We start from the raw sequence: 27750 nt of genomic DNA, 5'->3' as shown, positions 1-27750 counted from the left end.
ACGCTGGGTCCCGAGGGACACAACGAAGCCTCTCGAGGCGCAGTGGCCGTTGGCAGAGCTCGTTCCTTGAAGGCGGCGGGACCAGGGCGTGGTGGTCGCACGACAGAACGGTGAAGGGTGCAGCAGCAGCTTTTGCTCTGAGGAAAGCAGGGGACCGCAGTCATGGCAGACGACTCCAAGCCCGACGGGAGCACCGTGCAGGTGCTGCGGGATGTGGCCAACCGCCTGCGGATCCACTCCATCAGGGCCACGTGTGCGTCCAGCTCCGGCCACCCCACTTCGTGCTGCAGCGCCGCAGAGATCATGGCGGTGCTCTTCTTCCACACCATGAGGTATAAACGCACAGACCCGGAGCACCCCGACAACGACCGATTCATCCTCTCCAAGGGCCATGCGGCCCCAATCCTCTACGCGGCTTGGGCGGAGTTGGGCACCATCGGCGAATCGGACTTGCTGAGCTTGAGGAAAATCCACTGTGACTTGGAGGGACATCCCACCCCCAGGCTGTCGTTTGTGGATGTGGCGACGGGATCCCTGGGGCAAGGATTAGGTGCCGCGTGCGGCATGGCGTACACTGGCAAGTACTTCGACAAGGCCAGCTACCGGGTGTTCTGCCTCCTGGGGGATGGCGAGTCCTCAGAAGGCTCCGTCTGGGAGGCTCTGGCCTTCGCTTCTCACTACAGTTTGGACAATCTGGTGGCAGTCTTCGACGTGAACCGCTTGGGACAAAGTGGAGTCACGCCCCTTGAGCACTGCACAGACATCTATCAGAATCGCTGTGAAGCCTTTGGGTGGAATACGTACTTAGTGGACGGGCATGATGTGGGGGCGTTATGCCAAGCGTTCTGGCGAGCAGCTCAGGTGAAGAGCAAGCCCACGGCCATAGTGGCGAAGACCTTCAAGGGCCGAGGTATTCCGAATATCGAGAATGCGGAAGATTGGCATGGAAAGCCCGTGCCAAAAGAGAGAGTAGATGCGATCATCAAACTAATTGAGAGTCAGATACAGACCAACAGGAATCTCATGCCGAAACCTCCCGTGGAAGACTCACCTCCAATCAACGTCAGGAATGTGAAAATGACCTGTCTGCCTGATTATGTGGCTGGAGACAGGATAGCTACTAGGAAAGCATACGGTTTGGCATTGGCAAAGCTGGGCCATGCAAACGAAAGAGTTATTGTCTTGGCTGGTGACACAAAAAACTCCACCTTTTCCGAGATATTCAGTGAAGAACACCCTGAGCGTTTTATTGAGTGTTTTATCGCTGAACAAAACATGGTGAGTGTGGCACTAGGCTGTGCCACCCGTGGTCGAACCATTGCTTTTGTCAGTACCTTTGCTGCCTTTTTGACCCGAGCATTTGATCAGATACGAATGGGAGCCATATCTCAAACCAATATCAATTTTATTGGTTCCCACTGTGGGGTATCCACTGGTGAAGATGGGCCCTCCCAGATGGCCCTGGAAGATCTAGCCATGTTCCGAAGCATTCCCAATTGTACTGTTTTCTATCCAAGTGATGCTATCTCGACAGAGTATGCTGTTTATCTGGCTGCCAGTACCAAAGGGATGTGCTTCATTCGGACCAGCCAACCAGAAACCGCAGTTATTTACACCCCACAAGAAAATTTTGAGATTGGACAGGCCAAGGTCATCCGCCAGAGCGTTAATGACAAAGTCACAGTTATTGGAGCTGGAGTCACTCTGCACGAAGCCTTAGCAGCTGCTGACAGTCTTTCTCAACAAGGTATCTCTATCCGTGTCATTGACCCATTTACCATTAAACCCCTGGATGCTGCCAACATCATCTCCAATGCAAAAGCTACAGGTGGCCAGGTTATCACAGTGGAGGATCACTACCGGGAAGGTGGCATTGGAGAAGCTGTATGTGCAGCTGTCTCTAGAGAGCCTGATATCCTGGTTCATCAGCTGGCAGTGTCAGAAGTGCCTCAATGTGGGAAACCTAGTGAATTACTGGATAAATTTGGAATCAGTGCTAGACACATCATAGCAGCTGTGAAAAATACTTTAATGAACTAAAATAGCTGATTTCTTAGAGTTAGTCTGTTGTCAGTCTTTGATCCCAAAACACTGGCATCTTTATATTATTACATTCATGGTTGTTACTAAACCATCACTTATATCTATATCATTATGCTTTTTTTTTAAAGGAGACATTGAACAATTTTTTCATTCCTAATTCAGCACTTCAAGTCAACTACCTTTCTGTTAAACTGTCATCCTATATACAGATGTCATTCTCATTTTTTTAATGAAAGTAGGTTTTAACATTTTAAGTAACAAAGTAACAAAACAACCAACAACCACCTAAAACAGAGTTTTTTTGTAAGAGCACAAATAACTGGATTGGGAATCAACATAGAGATAAGTTTCTTAAATGTGTGTAAGTTCCTTGTAAATGAAAAAAAAATGTGAATTGAATGGTATACTTCAATAGACCAGGTTTTGAAGCAATTTTGAGCTTTTATGTAATGCTGTCCTACCTGCAGCTTCCTGGGTAATGTTTGACTGCAGTTGCCTGGAGATTTCCTCTGATGTCTGCCTCATCTCTCCTCTGCAGTTTAGAAGCTGTACAGCTGCAGTAAAGGCTCTTATGATGTACTGTACTGCTTGCCATGACTGTTCCATAAAGAGATGAAAGCCTCACTAGTCCTAATCTGCATGCTTCACTGTTTTGTGAGTTTTCAGAAATGTATTATCTTCTCAGTGACCAAAACATGGCTAATCTGATTGTATTCCTCTAAGGAGACTAACATTGATGTAATAAAGCGTTTAAAAACAAAAAGCTTTATTTAGTTTGCTCCATGAACATGCGATTTCATTTCTCCTTGATAGTCTCTCTAGACCACAACAGAAAGAGGCCTGTCCCCTAACAGAAATCCTGGAAAAAGTTCGAGGCTGGAGGTAAATTACTAGAGAAAAATGTATGGGCTGAAAAGTCATATCTTAAATAGACTCCTTACTTTTAATTGTGAAAGCAAAAATTATCTGGCTGTAATACAAGAAAAAAAGTAACAGGTAAATAAAGATAGACCTGAGGTCCAAAACTAAATTTAAAATTACTCTGGTATATCAGGGGCACCTGGGTGGCTCTGTCAGTTAAGCATCCTACTCTTGATTTTGGATGAGTTAAGATCTCAGTGTGAGATCCAGCCCGGCCTCAGGGCTCTGCACTCAGCAGGAAATCTGTTGAGATTCTCTGGGTCTCCCTCTCCGCCCTCCTCCCCTGCCACACACACACTTTCTCTCTCTCCAGACACACAGCAAAACAAAGAAATTACCAATGCAATACTATTGTCATAATTCGCACATACAGGGAAAGAGCTTCAGCTTACGGCTTAAACATGGCTATGGGATGCACAATTATCTATTTCCAACCATACTGGCATAAACACACCTTTAGTAATGACACTAGACTGTTGTTGTTGTTGTTGTTATTTTATAATGACTAATGGGATCTCAAAGACCGCCAGAAATGTGTTTTGTAGGAAGGCAGGGAAGCCTTTATGAATCTTTCCTATAAGAGTTCTGTCTCGGGCACGTGGGTGGCTCAGTTGGTTAAGCAACTGCCTTTGGCTCAGGTCATGGTCCTGGAGTCCCAGGATCGAGTCCCGCATCGGGATCCCAGCTCCATGGGGAGTCTGCTTCTCCCTCTGACCTTCTGGGCCTCTCACGCTCTCTCTCACTGTCTTCTCTCAAATAAATTAAAAAAAAAAAAAAGAGTTCTGTCTCACCAGGCACCCATCAGTGGCTATCAGCTCTAGAGAAAAGACATAGGAGAGGAAAATTCCTTATCTCATGTCTACAGTTTTTCAGATAAGATGTAATCAAATCCAGTTTTATTATAATGAATGTTTTCTAGCCTTGAATCTGTCCTGAGATCTTGTAAGTCTCCATGGAAATCTTAATAGACAATCATCCTGCATGATGCTAACCCTGAACTGCTGAAGCTTGTGAAGATGGCAGTTTTTTTTTTTAATATTTTATTTATTTATTTGACAGACAGAGATCATAGATAGGCAGAGAGACAGGCATAGAGAGAAGGGGGAAGCAGGCTCCCTGCTGAGCAGAGAGCCTGACGTGGGGCTTGATCCCAGGACCCTGAGATCATGACCCCAGTGAAGGCAGAGGCTTAACCCATTGAGCCACCCAGGGACCCAAAGATGGCAGTTTTAATTTTGACAAACACCGTGATCATTCCTTTCACTCTGGTCTTCTGTTGCTTCATTTGCTTAAAAAAAGGCCTTTTATCAAGAGAGCCCTATAATGTTTCAGGGACAGCCGGGACTGCCAGCAGCTGCCTTGCTTATGGTTGTGCTCGCAAAGGCCGGCAGTCAGGCAGTTACCTGAGAGTGACACTGTTCATTCAGATGGCTTTCAGGTCATTCTCTGATTTCCATGACCTTCAGAGACAGTAAAAGAAGAAATCAGGAGGTTAAATTTTTATTTTACTTTACTTAAATACATCAAAGGCTCTTAAGCATCTGGGAGTTCAACTGAGGATCCTGTTTGGGAAAAAATTTTGTTTTTTAAAGAAAAAGAGAAGGGCTCAATAGCTCTGATTTTTAAGTTATAATACAGTAATAAGAGGTACTGACTGATAGTTACCACCAAGTTTACCGAACTGTACAGGAATTACTCTATTTTCCAGGGCCCAATCAGGGAGGGTCTGGTTTGGGGGGGTTGAGAAGTGTTGGTGGCCATTACTATCATGATATATAAGGGAGGCCCTAGAACGTTACTGTGATGGGAAGAAAGCTGTTTTAATAACTGAAAATGAGAGGTGCCTAGGTGACTCAGTCAGTTAAGCATCCGACTCTTGATTTTGGCTCAGGTTATGATCTCAGGGGTCATGAGATGGAGCCCCATGTTGGGCTCTGCACTCAGCAGGAAGTCTACTTCCCCTCTCTCTGTCCCTCTACCCCTCCCCTGGCTCATGTGCTCTCTCTCTCTCTCTCTCAGATAAATAAATAAATTTTTAAAAAATAACTGAAAATGACTGAAAGTGTTATAAAATTAGAGACAACATTAAAGGTGCTTACATATAGTGGAAAGAGATAAAGGGAGTTTCAAAAGAATACAATTGATAGTTAATGAAAAAAATCATTTTATGATTCCATACACAAGAGTTGAGTCACCTTCATCAAACCAGTTATGAGAAGAAACATAATTCTTAATATTTTTATATAAATTTAATATTGAAATACTTTCCGTATCAAGCTCATTAAATAAAAAGAATTTATGAGGAAATTAAAACAAAATTTGTTTTTGTTTTCTTCTATCCCTTTAAAAAGTATTGAATGTAGGTAAATTTACTGTGGCTCTGGGTGGAAATTGGGCAGATCCCATGACATCCCTGTTTACACTTAGGTAATAATCTTATAATTATTTTCTTTTCTTTTTAAAATTTAAATTCAATTTAACATATAGTAAATTGTTAGTTGCAGGAGTAGAATTTAGTGATTCATCAGTTGCATACAATACCCAGGACTCTCTACATCACATGCCTCCTTATTGCCCATCACCAAGTTAACCCTCCCCCCTACCCACCCACCTCTCCAGCAACCCTCAGTCTGTCTCCTCTAGTTAAAAGTCTCTTACGTTTTGTCTCCCTGTTTTCATCGGATTTTATTTTTCTTTCCTTTCCTATAGTTATTTTAAGTCATCAAAATCCAATCCAGAGTCAGTGGATTAAAATATATTCAGTTTAATTCAGTTCTCGTTTGCTTTACTTCATAAGCAAAGAGCTGTAGTTAGTAGCTGGCTACCTTCAGGGAATGGTGTGTTGTCTTTGGTTGGTTTCTTATCCCCCTTTCCCTCTCCCTGCCTCTTCAACTTACTAATTAGTGTTTTAGTCAAGAAAAGAGATGAGAGGGGACGTGGCTCTTATTTGGCTGGAAGGCTGTGTTTCCAGAGTTTGAAAAGTGGTTAAAGCTGATGCAGTTTTGTTCATGTATCTTTATCTCACATGTGCAACTATTTTGAAATTTAGACAACTATATCACTAGGTCATAAATTGAGATAAATGCAAGCTGTTAAACCAAAATCTAACAAATACACATTTATTTGTAAGGAGGCAAGAAAGCAGTCATGCAATGTGTTGTTGTAAGCTTAATGCAGTCCCCCTCTCTATTGTTAGGTGCTTTTAGAAGCCCTGTGAATAAATGTTTGCTCCAAGTTGGGCATGAGTGAGAGTGAAGTTCTAAATATTTGACAGACAGCATAGCCTGGGTACCCACTGCTAAGAATGAATGCCAATCTAATCTTAAGATACCCTGCCAGAAGAACCATACTGCAAAGTATACTGATGATCAGCTCTAGAACCCATCAGAAATAAGGAGAAATAGCCAGTCATTTAGTTGGGTCAGGAATACTCTGAGAAATGGAAGACACAGGACTACGTAGAGCTCTAGACCTGGAATGTTACTCCTCCAAAAGATAAGACTGCTAAATTTTCCAGATTCTTATATCTCATACTGTCAAAGGGAGAGCAATATGCCTAAATTATCTAGCCCAACCCATTGTCTTAAAAACAATGTATCTCACCAGTGAAAAGTTATTTTAACAACCATATGTTATTAACAAGCACAATGTGGCATAGATCATGGATTAGGGTGCTTCAAAAGGAAACTAAGCATCGAACGCACATAGGTGAAAATAAATGGACACACACATATGCAGATATAAACATTCACTTGTGTGTACATCGCACACTATTTATTCTAACATGTTTAAAAGATAATTACCACAGGAAGGATAAATACTACTATATCCTTATTTCACTGATGAGAAAGCTAAAGTGCAGAGAGAGTATGTGTTCATGAATTGCTCAAGGTCACAGAGTTAGTATGTTGTGGTGTCTGATTTTTAGATTTACATATTTCATATAACTCTCATGATAATCTTGAAATATACATTTTATTATTGTCCCCATTTTTTCCAATGAGGAAACTTACTCTCCAGAAAGAGAATGTCAGTTTTTTTGTTTCTAAATTTCGTTATACTTCTTTGTCTCATTTATGTTTGATTTTCCTCTCTGAATTATGTTTCTGATTGAAGTAGATTTTTTATTCAATTTAAATAATAATTTTATAAAAAACAAAATATAACAAATAGCAACAGTGTGTTCCCATCTTTACCAGTATGACCAATTTCTGGAAAAATAAGAAACAGATGGAAGCAAGCACAAGTTTATTCTGCCTGCAGGGCCTCGGTCAAACCCATGCATGAACACCCGCGTTTTGTCATTGGTCTAGGAGACTGGACCACCTGTGCATCTAAGAAACACTCATGTACTCTTCCCTCAGTACCCAGATGTTGCTAAGCTGATCTTTTTTTTTGTCTCTTGGCCTTATAGATATCTGACTCTTTAGAATTGGGTTTGCTGCTCTATCCTTATGGCACCAGTGAAGCATTAAATCTCCCCTTTCTTTTATGTTTTTAATTTTTTTGTTATTATGTTCAGTTAGCCAGATATAGTACATCATTAGTTTTTGATGTAGTGTTCAGTGATTCATTGGTTATATATAATACCCAGTGCACATCCCAACAGGGGCCCCCTTTAATACCCATCACTCAGTTACTCCATCCCCCCAACCCTCTCCCTTCTGTAACCCTCAGTTTGTTTCTCCAAGTCCAGTCTCTCATGGTTAGTCTCCCCCCTCTGATTTCTTCCCAATCAGTTTTCCCTCCCTTCCTCTGTGGTCCTCAGCGCTATTCCTTATGTTCCACATATGCGTGAGGCTACATGATAATTACTTTTCTCTGCTTGACTCATTGTACTTAAAATATCCATTTCTATACAAAAGGTCTGAGAGCAGAATAGAAAAATTCCCCTTGGCCCAAGTCAGGTATCCTTTGGAAACTACTGAGATATATATTAATCTATTCTTAAAACCCTAAAAATTATACTTTTATGTCAAATTTTTACCTGCACTAAATACTACTCCCTGAACTATTCTGATAGTGTCTACTCTTTAGGTAAGACATTGAAGCCAAATATATAATAGAGATTAATTACTTTAGCTCGACCAGCTATACAAGTGAATGGAAATAGAGGGGTTTGATTAGTTGGTAGCTTTACTCTCTTTCTGGACAATGCAGGATGTTAGAATATTTTAACTCTTGTTTACACTGACTCTCACATAAATGGTATTGTTTTCATGCACTTTAAATTCTTCCATATACATTTTTCTTTAAAAAACTAATAAACTTTTTGATGTATATTATCTAATAAAAAAGTGCACAATTCCTAGTTGCACAGCTCAGTAAATTTTCACAAAGTGAAAACACTCCTCTAACTCATACTTGAATGAAAAATTATAGCAGCAATACCCAAGCCACTTTCTTGTCCACTCCCATGCATGGTTTCCACCTTTCACCTCAAAGTAACCACTATTTTAACTTCTTACTCCATAGATTACCTCTAGTTCTTTTGGACTTTACTTAAATGGAATAATATAGTGTGCATTATTTTATATCTTGTTTCATGAACCTTGTGCTTACAGAATTTTCCATATCGTTACTTATGCTTGGTGTTCATTAAATTTCTCTGCTGGATGGTATTCCAAACCATGAATATACCACAGTATATTTATCTATTTAAATTACTGATGAACATTGGGTTTGCTTTTAGTTTGGAGCTATTACAAACAATGCTGCTATGAAAGTTATATAGTATTTTGGAAACACATGCATTTATTTATTCATTTATTTTAGTTTTTAATTTCTACCTCAGGATGTTTATCAATTGCATGGTATAATGATACCTCATACTTAAAGAAACAAAAGATAACCTGACTTTAATGAATACACTATTTTTACAACAGACAAGTGGATTTTCCTCCTTATTAAATTCTTATCTTAGGACATATCAATTTGTACTCCTCATAAAAGGCACGACATTGAAAAAACAAAAAAGATGAGTTTTTTCCTTCTGCTTCCAAAATTCTTATCAGTCACCATAGATGATTATAAGCAGGGTTAAAAGTAAAAAATTAAGGTGTACAGCACATCATCACAAATCCCAGTTGAATTTTTTTCTAAATGGCAAGTGAAAATTACTGCCAGATGATGAGGAATTTAAATTTTGAAGCAATCATATAATCAATCTGGCAACTTAACTTTGTAATTCAAACCTGGTAAAATAGCTTTGAGGTGAAAAATCCTAATAATTTAAATTTATGATGTGATGTGGAGATATATATATATACATATATATATATATATTCATTTTAACACTATATATATATATATATATATATATATATATATATCACATTATACATTTGTGGTTTGTTTTTTCTCCTTCTCTTCTAAAAGCAATCACAAGAAAAACAGTTATTCATTTAAAAATTAGGAAGGGGCACCTGGGTGGCTCAGTGGGTTAAAGCTTCTGCCTTTGGTTGAGTCATGATCTCAGGGTCCTGGGATCGAGCCCCCACGTCAGGATCTCTGCTCAGCAGGTAGCCTGTTTCTCCCTCTCTCTCTGCCTGCTTCTCTGCTTACTTGTGATCTCTGTCTGTCAAATAAGTAAATAAAATCTTAAAAATTAGGAAATGAGCAAACCTTTTTGAAAATTTCAACAGTATGTTTCCTTTTTATGGTATTATAATAAATGCTCTATAAAACTGTTAGCTTAGGCAAGAATAAGTCTGTTTTGAAAACAGCATTTATCATTGCCCAAACAGTTCAGAAAATGTAGATGATAAGATATTTAGCTTGGACTATAGTGAATAACTTTAAAATATGTTCCTCTAATTTTAAAAAAGCAAAGTAAGAGTCTGTCTACTGGCTAAATTATTGGACTTATTGCATAAGAACGTTATTCAAGTTTTTTACAAGGAGAACTTCGGGTTCACATTAAACATTTCTAAAGTATGTGCTTTTTTTTAGCAGTACCGTCATGAGATGCATTTGTGATGTTATCCAGATTCAGATTAACGAGAAACTTGAAAAGGCCCTAACATTATTAATCCTTTCCTGAAAAGTACAGATATTAGGAGAATATTCTTGAAGTACAATGAAAACATCACCTGATTTCCAAGGCACACCATTAGTTTACCATCTAAAGTGGGATCTATTTGATGAACTGCATTCAGCTCTCAGAATATTTGCTGTAACTCAGAAAGAGGCAAATATTCACATAATATGTTAGCCTAGAGTCAAGAAAGGTATTTCAACTGAAATATGTCAATCCTTGCTCCTGAAATCACTTAGACATTAGTTATGTGATTTTTGAAAGAATTTCTGCATAGAAGGTTTTTTAGACAAACATACAGTGCTTAATTCTTTAGAAGGTTGGGTAAACTCAGTTCTCTTTTGTTCAGCAATGCGTCCTTTACACTACTTAAAGCTTACTCTCCAGCTCCCCTACCCAATGCCGGGATTCCATTAAGTCTTACTTTGTTGGTACTACATCAAGCCATTACATTACAAAAAACCTCTAGATCTCTAGGTTCCCATGTAATAGCTGCTGTCATTAGTTTTCCAGGAACGGGGGACTCCTTTCCAATAATTCTCAGGCTGATAAATTTAATTTTCTAACTATTCTCCACAAAAGGGCAGCAGATGAGTCAAAAAATTTGTTCAAAAATACCCAACCATGTGTTCCCTCAATGGGCAATTCCAGCAACTCCAACCATAACTAGACCAGGGGGAAAAGAAGAATGCTGCAGTCCACCAGAATCCAGATGGGGACTGAGAAGAAATATCCTCTCACTAGTAGCAGCCGATGAAAGCTCATAACTTCTGCTCTGCGGTGGTCTCATGTTTTGTTCAGATGTATTTTAATAAAAGCTACACCGAAGCTTGGCATCATGCCAGTACTGTGACTCCATTCATCTTGAGAGGGTCCTAGAAAAGGATCCACATGAATTTATTTTTATTGGTTATATAAATCAGGGGTAGCTGCTTTGTCATTTGGCTGTACATACATGTTCATCTTTATCATATACTGACAAATATTTTTCCATAAACAGTGTTCTATATTTTTGTTTACTCAATCCTGCAACCCTGTCTGCAGTGATTAATTATACTAACTTAAACTCTCATTTCAGAATATGAAAGTTCAGGTTGCACCCTGTTGTCATCAACATTTGGTTTTGTCTATAATCTTTATTTTAGTCCTCTTGGAATTGTCATTTAAGCAGTATTGCACGATGGTTTTAATTTGCATCTTCTGAATGAGGAATGAAGTTGAGTGTCTCCATATGTCTATTGGTCGTGTGAAAGTACTTGTTCAAGTTCTTTGCCTTTATATTGTTGACTTTAATGGACACTTTGCACATTTATTGGGTATATGTATTTCAAATATCTTCTCTCACTTTTTGAACTGTGATTTCATTCCATCAAGAGTTTCTTTGGATGAACAAAAGGTTCATTTTAATGTAGTCCTATTTATCATTATTTTCCCTTTCTAGTCAGTACTTTTTGTGTTATGTTTTAAAAATCTTTGACCTCCTCAAAACTACTGAAGATATTCTTTGTGTTTCTTTTTGCAAACTTTGTATTTTTATCTTCCACATACAGATCCACAACTCCTCTAGAGATTATTACTGTGTGGTGTGAGGTTAGGGGTCAAGATACAATTTTTTTTTTTTTTTTTTTAGATTTTATTTATGTGACACAGAGAGATCACAAGTAGGCAGAGAGGCAAGCAGAGAGAAAGAGAGAAAGAGAGAGAGAGAGAGAGAGGGAGGAAGTAGCAGGCTCCCCACCCAGCAGAGAGCCCGATGCGGGACTTGATCCCAGGACCTTGAGATCATGACCTGAGCTGAAGGCAGAGGCTAAACCCACTGAACCACCCAGGCAGTCCTAAATACAATTTTTGACACAACTGCCCAGCACCATGAAAAAAAAAAGACAAAACCCTAAAACATCCTTTCTTTGCTACATTGGAGTATTACCTTTCTCATATATCAGGTGACTATTCCTGGACAGGTTTGTGTCTGTCCCAGTGGTCTGTTTGTCTCTTCTTGTGGCCATGCTACATTGTCTTAATTATCATTGCTTTTTCATAAGTTCTAATATTTAGTAATTTGTATCTTCCATTTCCTTCACTTTTTATTTTCAAGATTGCCTTGGCTATTGTTGATCTTTTGGATTTCTGCATAAATTTTAAAACTAGATCATCAATTTCCACAAAAATTCAATTTCATGTTGACGCATTTATATCTGGATTATATATGCTTTTAATATTTCACTTAAAACTATTACATTATTAAAAGTCCTTTAGGAAGATAAACTAAAGAGATCTCAATAATTTTAGAAAGTTAAGTTCATATTCTTCAAACTGTGATAGATGGACTTGCAGGAGTGGGTCTTGAAGACTTTCCAAGTGGAAAGTAAGCACAGGAAGATTTTAAATGAATCTATTTGCAAATTCTTAAATCCATGCTTTTGTTCCTAACATTGATCTGCTTGAGAATACTCCTGTGATTTTTTTTCCACTGTCTTCATTCATAATTGCCCCCTTCCCATTTTTCAAAAGAAAGCCATACTTTCCCCTATCTTACTGTTATCATCTATTGCTGGTTGTGAAATCTTCAGCATGCCAAACAAAGGAACATTTCAAAATATTGATTCTGGCACAGACTACTTTAATGCAGTCACCATGAGCCAGCAGTAGACCATTACAACTTTCTTTACCTTAGTGTTAATTTTCATAAGGGTAAATCCTGGAATTAGAAAGTACTTTAACCCATGTAAATATGTTTTGAATTCAAGATACATTGTGAATCAGAGTGGTGGCAATGATGACACTTGTTGAGCCAGTTCTTCCCTCCTATCCCTCAATGATTGTCAAAGCAGAGTTTCAGGAGAACAAGGTAATGAAAAACAGTAAGAAATACTGAAAATGGTAGCACTTTATTTCATCCAGTTTACAAGTCCTGATGAGTCTCTATGCTTTATCAATCTATGAATTTTAGAAATGGAATATTTAATATTTATGAAAAGCATTTTCAGTACCCTCACTAAAAAGAAAGTAAAGACTCAGTTATTTGTGTCTGTAGCGTGAAATTTCACTTTGCCTGATTTCAAGGCAAAGGAACCTAAAAGTTCCATTTTATTTCTGATGGACTGATAGATCATTTAATTTTTGTGCTATTTGTTTATTCATAAGAAACGTGTTTTCCTTTACAGGTGATCAGATTCCTGGGTGAGGCACAGCCATATGCATGATTTCATTTGAGTGGTATTGTCACCGATAGACTGTTTCTCTGCTTTTTTATCTTTGATGTTCCTGGTTATCTCTGTTGGTGTGTGTTGCTATCTTTAACTTACTCGATTTAGGTTAACCTACCTTGCATATAACGTGGAGTTTACTATATAAATGGTACATTTAAAAGACAATCATTAATATGCCTTTGTAACTTCCATTTACTTTTGGTCCAATACCTTCTTTTATTTTTGATGCTAATTTCCACAAATTACATAAAAACTGCTCTCTTAATAGCAGAGCATATGAAATGTAGGTCCAGGGCAAAATACCCCCATATTGTCATTTAGGACAGTCAAGGGCATGGTGACCTGAACTTTAGAGAACTCGCTTCATTAGTCAGAATTCACTTACTCTTTTCAGATTTCATATGCCACTTCTAATTTCACTGGATATATTAAAAATGTGATATAAAAATTTCATTTTAAAAGTTGATATTAGTAATATGACACACTACATTTTTAAAATAATAAGAAAATTTTTTGAAGTAACCTTTAATTTTCTGAGAATATGTATGGAAAAAATTTCAAGACTACTGGTTTAGTTAATGGGGGCCCATTTGTACCTTTTGGACATAGCAAACTGTTTACCTGAGGTATAAATGCAGCCCACAAAGGTCATCCTTTTCTATCCCAAAGTATAAATCTATATATATTTTCTTAAAAATACTAACTCAAAGGAGCCTGGGTGTTAAGCGTCTGCCTTCAGCTTAGGTCATGATCCCCGAGTCCTGGGGTCTAGTTCCCAGTTGGGTTCTGTGCTCAGCAGGAGGCCTGCTTCTCCTTCTCCCACTCCCCCTGCTTGTGCTTTCTGTCTCTGTCTCTCTCTCTGTCAAATAAATAAGTAAAAAATAAAATAAAATAAAATTAAATTAAAATAAGTAAAAAAAAAGATACTACCTCAAAAATGCTTTAAGATTCCAGGTTAAGAAGCACCTGGGTGGCTTAGTGGATTAAGTCTCTGCCTTCCACTCATGTCATGATCTCAGGGTCCTGGGATCAAGCCTTGAATTGGGTTCTCTGCTCAGCAGGAAGCCTGCTTCCCCCTCTATCTCTGCCTGCCTCTCTGTCTATTTGTGATCTCTTTCTCTGTCAAATAAATAAATAAAATGTTTTTTTTTTTTTTTAAAGATTCCAGGTTAACTCTATAGCAAAGAGGACCAGTTCAATAATCTTAGTTTAGTAATGAAAAAAGCCCTGTATCTTCTGATTCATCAATGTTAAATACATCTTATTTATATATTTTGCTCTACTTGAGTTTGTTTTATCTAAGTTTAAATAGGTTTACTATTTTACATTTTTAATTTAAATTTAAATTTTTAAATTTTAATTTTAAATAGGTTTACTGATCAAAGAGGCTAACTTAACCCTGAATAATGTTTACCATTACCAAAAACTAAATTTTATTTATCTTAATTGAATCATTATTGGGATAAGCTTGGTTTCAAGACTAATCATGTTTTGTGATATGTCAGCTTAAAAATAATTTCCAAGATCTTTAGGAAACTTAAAACCTTGGATGAATATTGACAATTCGGAGAGTAGACTCTCTGGATAGGCTTCTGAGCAGACATCATTCAGACAACTTTCAAACTGTATCAGTGGACAGCATCAGGATACCTAGAAGTCAGTTTTAATTGAGAAGTAGGTGGCTCAATGTGACTACTAACCCAGGATCCACCAGGAAACAATAACCGAATGAACTGATGAAGGAAAATTTATTGTGGTTATCTGTTTGGAATATTTTTTATTTTGTTTTTACATTCTATTTTTCTGCATATATAAGGAAGCTATCCTTTAGGTTATCTAAACAACAGTTTTATATATTCTACTTTCACAAATGAAACATTTAAAAACAATATCTGATTCTTGTGGTCACTTTTTCCCAGAATTGAACTAAATCTCTGTATTGTTCATGGTAAGTTATTTTGTGGTAATTATTTCATTAAGAAACTGTCCTTCTTACCAAGTTATAATTGGTAATATTGTGCAACCAGAGCTTTTCACTGAGGTGTCTTATTAGAGAATGATAGTCATCAAATCAGTTGTGACAAGCCATTTCAACGAACAAATACTGAGGCACTTGGAGGTTTCATGCCTACAAAGTCCTCCCAGGAAAACTGGCCTGGTGTAGGTGGTAAGGAAGTTAAGAAAACAATAAATTCAGAGTCCTTAAGAAAAGAAGAACTTATCCTAGTTTTTAGAAACCATGGTAAAAACTAACAAAGAGAGATTTTTGGACTTGGATTCCCAGCCTCAGGATAACAAATCTCAGAGGTCTTTTAAAGACATGGGACCTTCAGACTGTTGTCTCTCATCCAGTTTGCATGTAGCTCTTATCCTGCTCTCTTTTTTTTCTACTTTCCTTTATACTCACTGCTACCAAAATACCTGAAATTATACAGTAAAGGCATGGTCTCTACATTATGCATGCTTCATTATGCAGGCATCACACTCTTAGTTCCTGTGATAATGGCTTCTCTTTGTTGTTTGTAAAAATAGTTCATAAGTTTCCAGTCAAGACTGACTCTTCAGTTTTTCTTTTGCTGGTCTCCCAGAGATCAGATCCTTCCACAGCAATGTTTCCCAATACAGTGTCATTACAGGTTGATGAGCAATACTCATTCAAAGTCTGTGACATACTATACAGATTGTTTCATTAACTATACAATTTGTAAATCACAATTCCAAGAACTAAAAAAGTCACCTATTTCCATAATACCAGTCATCTTCATTCTAACATTTTCTAGCTTTGCCCCTATTAGTATATCTTGAAAAATTAATTTCTTTCCTCATGAAACAAATGGATTATAGTTACTGGTGTTGGCTTATATTCACCTTTCTTTTTAAAACTTCTATTTAGTTTAGCCACATCCAATATTTGTAAAGACTATTTTGCAACCTTCCATGTATTCAGTGGAAGAGGGAACACTAAGTACTGTCTTCATCCTGAAAACCTTCCACTGAAAGCTTTCCTTTCACTATCATGTTTTTGATCTTAAGTGCACTTTCCAAGCATTCATAACACTGCCTCTCGTCATTTTCCATTTTTAAAGAATTACTTGCCTTAGATTTTATAGTATATTTCCCAATCATTTAGAATTTCTGCTTCTTCTGGATTTGTGTCCTTCAACATGGCTATATAATGTGAAATGGAAATATGAAATACATCAATAAATCAATAGACTTGGGAGTGCCTTTAACTATAAGAGTACAATAGAAAGATATATTTTATGAACATTGTTAATACCTATTTTAAGAATTTGGCTAAATTACACACTGATTTCTGCACCCTCAATTCTCATGCCCTTCATGTGCTTTAATCTAATACTATAACAAGTTCTTATAGCATTCTTGTAAGTATTATGAAAAATGGCAGTAGTGGTATTGGGTATTCAACAGTGAAGAAACTGGGAAAGGAAATGCTAATATTGGATGAGGAGAAAAGAATATTCCATACAAAGGGAAAACTTTTTAGACTTGAAATGTATCAAGTAACATGACATATTTTAGGAAGTTTAAGAAACCTGTAGAGAGATCTTAAGTAGCCAGACTATCTGGGTTCAAATTCCACTCCATCACTGACTTGCTATGAGACCATAGCTATCAGCTCCTCTATGTCTTAGTTATTTCACCTGTAAAGTGAAGGTAACAATAGGACCACCTTCCTATGCTTGTTGGAGAATTAAATGAGTTGAATGGATAAGGCTCTCATAACAGTGTCTACCAAATGGTAAGTTTTATGTCAGTTCCAGCTGTTGCTGGGGAAGGATAAAGATTGAAAGATTCTGCCTGGACCACTTCTTTTTTTTTTTTTTTTTTAAGATTTTATGTATTTATTTGACAGAGAGCACAAGCATGGGGAGTGGCAGGCAGAGAGAGAAGCAGACTCCTCACTGAGCCAGAGAGACTGATGTGGGGCCCGATCCTAGACCCTGAGATTATGACATGATCTAAAGGGATTTGCTGGACCACCCTGGTGCCCCTGGATTGAACTTCTTGACTTGCATTTCTGAATAAGATCTAGCCTCTGCTCTCAGGAAGGGTCTGATAGCATCATCTCCTGACACAACCCTCCACAACTTGGCTCCATCAATTTTCTCTCTTTCCAGTGCCTTACGTCCTTCCCTAAGTGTATCAAAACTCTCTTCTTCACGGAGGAGACTTCATACTGAATTCAGCTGGAGGTGAACTGACACAGTGTTCCACAATTTTCAAATCTGAGTGCTTTTCAGCGGCCACAGGCCCACCCACAGCGCAGAATTGCAAACCCCCTGGAGCCATATGTGTGACTCACTCTGTAGCCACAACATTTTATTCACCACAGTGGCTTCAGATCATGTTGGGAATTTTTCAATATTGAAAATAGTCTTATATCATCACGACAGCTTCAGTTTTTTAAAGTCTTTCTATTTTAGATTTTAAAATTACAAAAGAGAGTGCAAACTTATTTTAATGAGATAAATGATACAGAGTTTTATCAGTAAAAAATTAATGCTCTCATACTTCCCAACCCATTGCCAATCTTATCCCCTATGTTAAGGAATGTTAACAGCTCTACCTGTGCAGATTTATATATGTATATCCTTCTATTCCTTTCCGACTCTTCTCCTTGCCCAAGCCAATGGCCTTTCCCAGGATATTCTTTTTTTTTTTTTTTTCTTTTTTTTAAGAGAAAGAGAGAGAGAGAGAGAGCGTGCGTGTGCATGTGTGCATGCATGGCGGGGGAGGGGCAGAGGGAGAGAGAATCATAAGCAGGCTCTGAACTCAGCTTGGAACCTGTCATAGGGCTCTAATTCATGACTCTGAGGTCATGACCTGAGCCAAAATCAAAGTCTGACTCTCAGTCGACTGAGCCACCCAGTGCCCCAAACCCCAGAATTTTCTCATTTGGATATATATAGCACATGTAAATTTTAAAATTTTGTTTTATTTTAAATGGAACAATTTTTTACCTATTACACTCAAGTTTTGTTTTGTTTTACTTAGAGTATTAAAATCTCTTCAGGTCAGTGGATACAGATACACTTTTTATAGCTTCAAGGCATGGGTATAAACATAATTTATTCAGCCTTTCCCAGTTGGTAGACATTCTGGGACTACCATACTAAAAACAAAAACAAAACAAAAAACTCAGGGCTGTGTGTGTGTGTGTGTGTGTGTGTGTGTATAAAATAAAGGTATTGTTTTATTTATTTCCGGAGATGAGATTTAAAAAAAAAAATGGGGCTTTTGAGTCAAACACTGTGTCTTTTTACAGCAGAGTTATAGACAGATTACTCTCCAAAACAATTTTAGCAAGTTGCTCTCTTGTTTTTCTGAAACATTGTCTGCAGGGAATGTTTTCACTCTTAATTTTTGCCAATCTGAGGAGTTAAAAATAGCATCTTGCTAATGGTTTTATTTTGTGCTTTCCTTACTACTAGAGACATTGAAGTTCATTTCATATGCTTGTTAATATTTGAATTTCATCGTCTGTGAATTGTTTATTTTTTATTTCTCACTTGCTTCAACTATTTGTTTTATTAATTGAGAGTTCTTTGTATATTGGAAATAGTAAACATTTAAATAATTTAAAAAGACAACAGAGTAAAAAAATACATAATGAATATGATAGTAGAAGCTTCAGCAGCACTGGGCAATAACTACCTTTGAATATAACAATGCAATAAAATAAGTCTATTTGTTTCTTTTATGGCTTCTGGATGTGCTGTCGTACTCAAGAAGTCTACCTTTCTCCATATCTATTGCCAAACCTAGGATTGTACAAATACTCTCCAAGATTATCTCCACTAATTTGATGGTTTCATTTTCATAACAGAGATTTTTAGAAATGTATAATGTGGAGGTTGAGCTTTGTTCCTTCCTTCAACGAGTTAAAGAAATTATCAGCACTTGATTTTTTAAAGATTCCATGTATGCAGATTACACTCCCGAAGAGAGAGATCTGTTAGAACTGAGTTGAAGCCAATAACAGAAATTTGAGAAATGAGTTTTCTTTAATTCAGTATATTTCTATTTCTGTAGTTCCTAAATTTGGGGATCTTTTATTTCACTTTTGTGTTTAACTTTATTTAAAAAAATTTTTTTCTGTTATTTTGACTTATATATTGAATCTGAAGTGAGACAAACCTAATCTCACTTGTGACAGGTATTTATTTGACTTTAGTAATTCTCAATTTCCTCATTTTTATAATTACCTTAATGAAATATATAACACATAGTTATTATAAGAATTAAATAGAATAATGCATTTAAAGAGAAAATAATAAAATTTTAACAAGTGTTGCTATTATTAAAATCTATTATAAGATGTTTTTATCATCTGAGCTAGACTTGTATACTTGATTTAGAACCAAACAAAAGACATTATTACAAGGATGACATATAATGAACTGAAGACTATTATTGTGCTTTAATATTAAAGTGTCAGCCTAATTTGTTTTTTTGTATTTGAAAATTTATTTCAAAAATAACACCATTGGTTATATTTATTCACTTTATTTTAGTTCTGAAAATTGTGGATTTTGTACTACAGAACATCATACCTAATGCTTATTTTGAACATGTCTTTATGAGACATGGGAGAAACAACCATTACACCCTTTTAAAAAATGTTTTCTTGGGGTGCCTGGGTGGCTCAGTCAGTTAAGCAGCTGCCTTCGGCTTAGGTCATGATCCCAGGATCCTGGGATTGAGCTCTGAATCAGGCTCCCTGCTCTGCAGGAAGACTGCTTCTCTCTCTCCTGTGTTCCTTCTCTCACTGTGTCTCTCTCTGTCAAAGAAATAAATAAAAATCTTGAAAAAAGTATTTTCTTTTAATGATTGTTCCTCTTCAATTTCTGAGTAGTCTTTATATCAGCCATCTGCAGATATACTCAAACTTTTATAGAATTAGATTTTTCTAAATCCTGCAATTTCATTCAACTAGTGGCAAGAAGAACCTGGTTATACTTTAATTTTTCTGCTTGTAAAAGTAATACATACCATCATATTCCTGTTTATTCTTCATCCCAGCCACTTTGGCTAATGGATTTTTATTTCTTGTGGCACTGCTTTTACTTTGTTGTTTGATCAAATGGTCACATTCACTTTAACTACTGATTTTTCTTTCCCAGAAGTGAACCTTAAAATTGGTATAGCAGATTATAGTATATATCTTTTTAGAAGAAGATTTTTTTTGAAATATTTTACTTATAAAGCAGGAAAAAATATATGCCCCCCAAGTCTTGCATAAAAAGAATATTCTACACAGATGGAATCTCACTTGTATTCTAGATTGATTTTGTTTACTGGTAAAGAAAATACTGAATGTGGTTCATTTCTGTTTTAATCAAGACTTTTTTAGGTGCAAATAAAAAAAAGTAGAATTCAAACCAGCTTGAGGTAAGGGGTAATTTATTGCTTCTCCTAACTGACAAATTAAGGATTACAGCAAACTCGTGGATTGTGGGATTCAACACCAAATGATCTGTCTTTCCCTCTTTAGGCTCCATGTAAATCTGGGATAGCTTTCTTTTCATGAAGGTTCTGCTAGGATGATGATCACAAAGACCACCAGTTGTACCACATCTATAATCTACCAGTTTAAGTGCCAATACAAAAAATATTTCTTTCTCAATAATTAAAAGATCTAGGGCTGACTTCCTGACTTTAATTGGTCAGCTTGGATCAGGTAACATTTCTTTCTTTCTTTCTTTCTTTCTTTCTTTCTTTCTTTCTTTCTTGCTTTCTTGCTTTCTTTCTTTCTCTCTCTTTCTTTCTTTCCTTTTTTAAATTATGTTTAATTATCTCTGTGGTTCTACATGGCCACGATCTAGTCCTCAACCAGTCTGTGAAGTCTATAGATAGATTCCACTCCACCTCAAATACGTGGCCTGAGAGTGCAGGGGAAGAGCTTTATAAGGAAGTCCAAGGTGCCATTACCATTTGCTCCATATCTTTACCAATAGGCACTGGGGTTAGTCCTTTTCATTTTAGCCATTCTCCTAGGTGTGAAATGGTATCTCATTCATGGTTTTAAATTGCATCCTTTTGTGTGTGTTTGTCAAGGATTAGTACATCTTTTGTGCTGCAGTGTCCAAATTTTTGGCTCATTTAGAAAATTGGAATGTTCATTATTTTACTATTGATCTGTAGGCTTCTTTACATATAACAGGTACAAATCCCTTGTTACATGTGTTATAAATATTTCTCCCAGCCTGTGGTTTGTTTATTCATTTTATTAATGGTCTCTTTTGAGAAGCATATATTTTAAATTTTTATGGAATTTAATTAATTAATTTTCAAGTTTTGGGTTAGTGCTGTTAGTGTCCAATCCAAGAGATTTTCCTGATTTCAAGTTCTTAGAGTTAAGCTGCTTGCTTCTAGATTTATGTTTCTGGTTTAAATGCTTAGATATATGATCCATATCAAAATATTTTTGTGTTTGGTGTGAGATAGGAGAATTTTTTTTCTGCTTTATTTTGTTTTCTCTGTGCAGATTTAACTGAAATTCAGCATTTTGTCAAAAAGACTTTCCTTTGTTCACTGAATGAACTTGGCACTTTAGTTGCTAATCAGTTGGCTGTGTGTATGGGTCTAGTTCTAGACTGTTCTGTTCAGGTGATTGGTGTCTATTCATACGCCTGTACTATGAAATCAGGTAGTGTAAGGACTCTGTGTTTTTCTCTTTTTTTCCACATTGTTTTAGCATTTTATGTCCTTCAGGATTTTATAACATTTTAAAAATGAACATGTCTGTTTCTCAAAAATATTTGATGAAGTGTTAATAAGAATTATATTGAATCTATAAATGAACCCAGAGAGAATACTTAACATAACTAAATCCATGAGCTATTAAAACTTTCAACTTATGTAGGTCTTTTTAAGTTTCTCTCAGTTGGGTCTTATGGCATTTTTGTGTAGAAATCAGGGTTCTCCACCTTGGCATTTTTGACATTTTAGACCAGAGAAATCTTTGTTGTGGGGTGCTGACCGTGCACTATAGAATGTTTATAACAGCTTCCTGGCATCTATCCACTAGATGCCAGAAGTACTTTCAGCTGTGAAAATCAAAAATATTTTCCAAACATTTGCCAAAAGTCCCCATAGGGACAAGACTGCTTCCAGTTGAGAATTATATGCCAGATTTAGTTTCAGGCATTTGATTATTATTATTTTTTGATGCTGTGGTAAATTACATTGATTTTTAAAATTTTTATTTCCAATTACTCCGTTTACCTTGTTACTATGTTTACTTTGTATTATGTATTGTTACTATGTTTACCTTGTTAAATTTGCTAACAAGTTCCGATTAGATTTTTTTCTTGGTAGGGGCACCTGGGTGACCCAGTTGGTTAAGCATCTGCCTTTGGCTCAGGTCATGATCTCAGGATCCTCGGATTGAGCCCCACATCGGGGGCCCCCCGCTCAATGGAGAGTCTGCTTTTCCCTCTCCCTCTTCCTCTCCTTCCATTAGTTTTTTTCTCTCTCAAGTAAGTAAAATCTTTTTAAAAAGATTTTTATTTTGGTAGAAAACCAAGGGTTTTCTGTGTACCCTATGATATTATTTTAGGACAAATAGAGTTTTCCTTCTTTTTCTAACATTTATGTATTTTATTTATTTTTCTAACCTAATTGTACTGGCTGTGAACTCCAATATAATTTTGAATAAAAGTGATGAGAACAGGCAGCTAAGCATTTGTTCTGAATTTTACCAGCAAAGAGATATTTAATGTTTTACTGTTATGTATGATGTGAGCAGCAGGTTTTTGTAGATGGCTTTTATCATATTAAAGATGTTCTTTTCATCTCAACATACTAAGACTTTGTGTTTTGTTTTTTAGTAAGATCTATACCCAATATGGGGCTCAGACTCACAACCCCAAGATCAAGAGTTCCATGCTCTACCAACTGAGCCAGCCACGTGCCCCTAAAGACATTCTTTTCAATTCTCAGCTCAATAAGACCTTTTATTATGAATGGATGTGTAATGTTATCAAAATTCTTTTCCTAACTCTATAGAGATTATAATTTTAAAATCTTTCATTGATTTAATGTGGATAATTATACAGACTGATTTTCTAAGGCTAAACCAACCTTGTATTTTTGAGACAAATCCAACTTGGTGATGATGTGTTACATTTTTTCCATATCGCTGGATCCAATATGCAAATACTTTTAAAGTTTGGCATCTATCTTCACTAGGGAAATTACACTCTAATATTTTAAATAATATATTTGTCAGATTTTCATTATTATGGTTACACTGGCCTTACAAAACAAGAGGGGAAATATTTTCTCAATCACTGTTCACTGAAATGGTTTTTATATGACTGATATTATTTATTCTTTCAATGTCTGATAGTTATCGGTAAGGTTCTCTGGGCCTGAATTTTTTTTGTAGGAAGGTTTTTAATTATGAATTCAATTTCTTTAATGAGCATAGGACTGTAATTGACACAGGACTATTTTCTAGGTTTTCCAGTTTTTATTGTGTCAATTCTGTTATTTTTTCAAAGGATTTTTCCATTTCATCTGACTTTTTAGATTTATTGATATTAAATTGTTCTCTTCTGTAATATATCTTTATCACTCTTTTAATGACTTCAAGATCCATAATCAGATCTCCTTTTTCATTTTTTATATTTGTATGATCTGTTTTTTCTTAATCAATCTTGCTAAAAGTATTATACATTTTATAATAAAACTTTTATACAAGTATGATAAATTCTCTTAATATTTTCAAAGAACCAACTTTTAATTTGATTTTCCTTTTTTAATATATATATATATTTAAAATATTGTATTTATTTACTTGGCAGACAGAGATCACAGGTAGGCAAAGAGGCAGGCAGAGAGAGAGGGGGAAGCAGGTTCCCCGCCAAATAGGGAGTCCAATATGGGGCTCAATCTCAGCAGCCTGGGATCATGACTCAAGCCAAAGGCAGAGGCTTTAACCCACTGAGCCACCCAGGTGCCCCTGATTTTCCTATTCTTTGTATTTTCCATTGCTCTCTTGTTACCATCGATTTTTTAAGATTATTTGCATTTTAAATTCATTTTTTTTTTTAAAGATTTTATTTGTTTACTTGACAGACCGAGATTACAAGTAGGCAGAGAGGCAGGCAGAGAGAGAGAGAAAGAAGCAGGCTCCCTATGGAGCAGAGAGCCCGCTGCGGGGATTGATCCCAGGACCCTGAGTTCATGACCTGAGCTAAAGGCAGAGGCTTTAACCCACTGAGCCACCCAGGCACCCCTGTTTTACAATCTTTTTAAAGTAAACTACATCATACAAATTTTGATAGCTTGTATTTTTAAATTTCCAAACTTTGATTTTTTAAATATGACCTATTATTTATTTTAAACTTTTACATATTAGTAACAATATGTTTGATTTTAATTCTTTATTTTTATGATATTTATTGAGATACTTTTAATAACCTACCATGTGATCTAACCAGATGAATGTTGCATGTGCACTTGAGAAGAACTTATTTTATATCATCATTGGGTGTAGCATTCTATAAATGTCAACTAATTAAATCTGTTGATAGTTTTATTCATATCATCAATATCTTAATTGCCACAGTAGTCCACTTCCAGTTAATGACAACGTGTCATACAAAATCATTTGTAAACCATACTCTAATTATTTCCTCTCCAGTAAAAATTTGTCTCAGAGACTTCTCTATGAAGGCTCAGATGTGGGCTGAGGAAAGAGCAGGACCAACAGAAGTGTGAACATCTTGTCCTTCTAACTTCCTTGGGCTTTTAGGAGGTACTCCAAATAAGTATATTCAACCTGAACATGAAATGCTATCATGTATAATATAGATTTTGAATTGATCTCATAATTTCTCAGTTCCTAATTTCTTCCAATGTCCAGTGGTCAGATGTTCAAAGCAAGAACTGTGTCTCAACAGGAGGATGATTTTTCAAAATATGGCTTGTATTTGCTCCAGAATTCTGAGATTTTCTGGTGATTTTCCTATCAAAGAAGCCACAGTCTTCATAGAGCATTTAAACATCACTGGATCTGCTGGGTCCTGGAGCCAAAAATGGAAAAGCTACTTAAACTTCAGTCTCTATTTCCCGGAGAGGCTCTTCTCTTCCAGGTTTCACCAAAAACTGACACACCTTCAGTTTATCCAGAAATGTGATAAATATTGCTTCCAAATACTGTGGTCTTTCCAGACAGAATATAAGATGCAGAAACATGTAGTTCACCTAAGAAGTGAAATCATGACATGTGGAAGACCATTTTATTATCCTCTGCCCCAGACACTTCAATGAAGTGACAGACCCTGGATTTTCTAAGGATTTATGTTTCATCCTCTGTATCTCACCAAAGCATCTGGGATGTTTACATTTCCTCCTTCCCCAATTCAGTTAGCATGATGTCAGAATATAGTAAGATGTCCTGTGGACTGATGAGATAATCCAAGTTCCTGTTTATTAAATGACCCTGATGACTCAGAGTTGACAAATTTCTACAAGGTCCTGCTGTTCCTTCCAGGTAGGTGCAAATTCCTTCTATAGTTCTCTCTTTCTTAGTTACGAAAAAAAAATCATTTATGAAGGTGAGATGGCCTCTGATGCTATGCCCCAGTAAAGATAGCAACAACTATTGGAGTATGACCTTTTTTTAAGATTTTATTTATTTATTTTTTTAGAGGCAGAGAGCATGAGTGGGGTGAGGGGGCAAAGGAGGGAGAAAGAATCCCAAGTGGACTTCATGCTGAAGACCCAGTCTGACATGGGATCCCAGGACCCTGAGATCATGACCTGAGCCAAAATCAAGAGTCAGATACCTAACCAACTGAATCACCCAGGTGCCCTGGACTGTGACTTTCTGATTGAGTTAATTCTAATCCACTGTCATTCTTCAATACTCATCACTTTTACATCTCGGTTTTAAAAAACCAATAAAGATATGATAAAGATATTTTTTAATCTACCCCTTTCTGGATGTTGTAGGGTCTGTGAAGGCTTGTAATTTAATTTTATTTATTTACTGCTCTCTTCATAATACTTAGAACCTTGCTTGGAGCTTATCAGTGCCCATCAGGTATTTGTTTCATTAATGAATATTTTGATATAAATAACTTGAAAGATGTCTGAAAGAATTATGAGACATGCAGTTAACAATATAAATAGGGGATCATACCTTGAAGACATTCTTATGCAGAGGATTTTGGAGTTTATTATGTAAGTAATGGGGAGTTACTGAATAAGCTTTGAAATAATGTGATGATTTACTGAATCATCATTTACTGATGAGCTTACTGAATAAGCTTTGAAATAATGTGTTGCTTTATATTGTATAAATATGAAAAAATATAAAAGTAGAGGAGCCTGAAGATAGGGAGGCCTGGGAAATAGAACAAATTAGAAATAGTCGCCTAGGCCTTCACACTAGTCTTATGTCTGTATTCATCATTCAATCATTGTTTCAAAACAGGTTAGTTTAATATCCTTTTGTGAGACAAATTCTTAGTAAGAATAGAAATCAATTTCCTTAACTTTGTTAAAAGCATCTATGAAAATTAGAGCAAACATCATACTTAGTGATAAAACATTAAAGTATTTTCATTAAGGGAGAGAAAAATTAATGAAGATGCCTACTGAGAAAGAAAGAGCCAGTCCTGAGAGCTGCCAGCTGGTTGTTGACCTGGCACTCAGGGCAGAGCTATGCTGTTTCTTCCTTACTGTCAACAATTTCACAGAACATCCACCACAGCCAAAGTCTCTGTGAAAGACTGTGGTAGAGTGAGCAAAACCAAGACTATCCCCTAATCATTTCTGAGAACAGAAAAACGAAAGAATACTGTGCAAATCACAAAAATACCCAAGCATCAATCTCTGCCTTCTCCATGAGCAAGTGGTGTTTATTTTTTATTTTTTATTTTTTATTTTTATTACATCTTTAGTCCCACTTCATTCCACCTACCTCCTGGATAAAAACTGAAATAATCATAGAGTTGTTCTCACTTTCTGACAACACCCAATCCAGAGCAAAATACAATTCTTTGGATTTCTCTCCAAAATCACCTAACACAAGGTCAAATCCTACAACAATCCCCTCATAATATCCAGACCTTAAGGGAGCTGTTGTCTTCTCCAGAACGCCGATATCTGTGGCTCTCCCTCCTAACTCCAGAGCACCCACTTAATTCCTGCCAGTTGAATCACAGAGGTCAGGGGAAGGTCACTCCTATTTGTTGTACAAGAAGTTCCTGGTTTCCCTCTGTAATTTCTCCTTTTGGAAGTGTGGTGGCCGGGGAAGGTCACAGAAAAGGATGTGCTCTTTCTTCCCTTTACCCATATTCTTTCTCTTTCTCTCTAATAAGAATACTCTCCCATTTGGTTTGACAAATAACTGACTCCCCTCAAACTCAGTTCAGAATTAACTCTTCACTGATGTCTTCACTGATTCCTACATTGACCTTACTTTTTCCCTCTAAGAACACCCACTGTTTTTATTAAGGCACCCATTGATCTCAGATTAATACATGTATTTGTTCGCAT

General features: G+C 36.6%; 1 protein-coding gene across 2 annotated transcripts; it reads left to right on the top strand.

The window, feature by feature from the left end:
- The first annotated feature begins 15 nt into the window (after window positions 1–15).
- On the top strand, window positions 16–2824 carry TKTL2 (transketolase like 2). Of its 2 annotated transcripts, XM_004775530.3 has the most exons (2): window positions 16–1747; window positions 2511–2824. In XM_004775530.3, the coding sequence occupies exons 1-2, from the start codon at window positions 163–165 to the stop codon at window positions 2657–2659; spliced, it is 1734 nt and encodes a 577-aa protein (XP_004775587.1). In that variant the 5' UTR covers window positions 16–162; the 3' UTR covers window positions 2660–2824. The 2 variants fall into 2 exon arrangements, with proteins under 2 accessions (XP_004775587.1, XP_012902781.1); XM_013047327.2 differs by having other exon boundaries at window positions 16–2599.
- The last annotated feature ends 24926 nt before the right edge of the window (window positions 2825–27750 follow it).

The sequence above is a fragment of the Mustela putorius genome, unplaced genomic scaffold (genome assembly GCF_011764305.1).
Source record: "Mustela putorius furo isolate JIRA1106 unplaced genomic scaffold, ASM1176430v1.1 tig00003907_pilon_pilon_pilon:0A:0A:0A:0A, whole genome shotgun sequence".
NCBI lineage: Eukaryota > Metazoa > Chordata > Mammalia > Carnivora > Mustelidae > Mustela > Mustela putorius.
The sequence above is the reverse complement of the archived record's forward strand: the minus strand, read 5'-3'. Positions and strand labels throughout refer to the sequence as shown.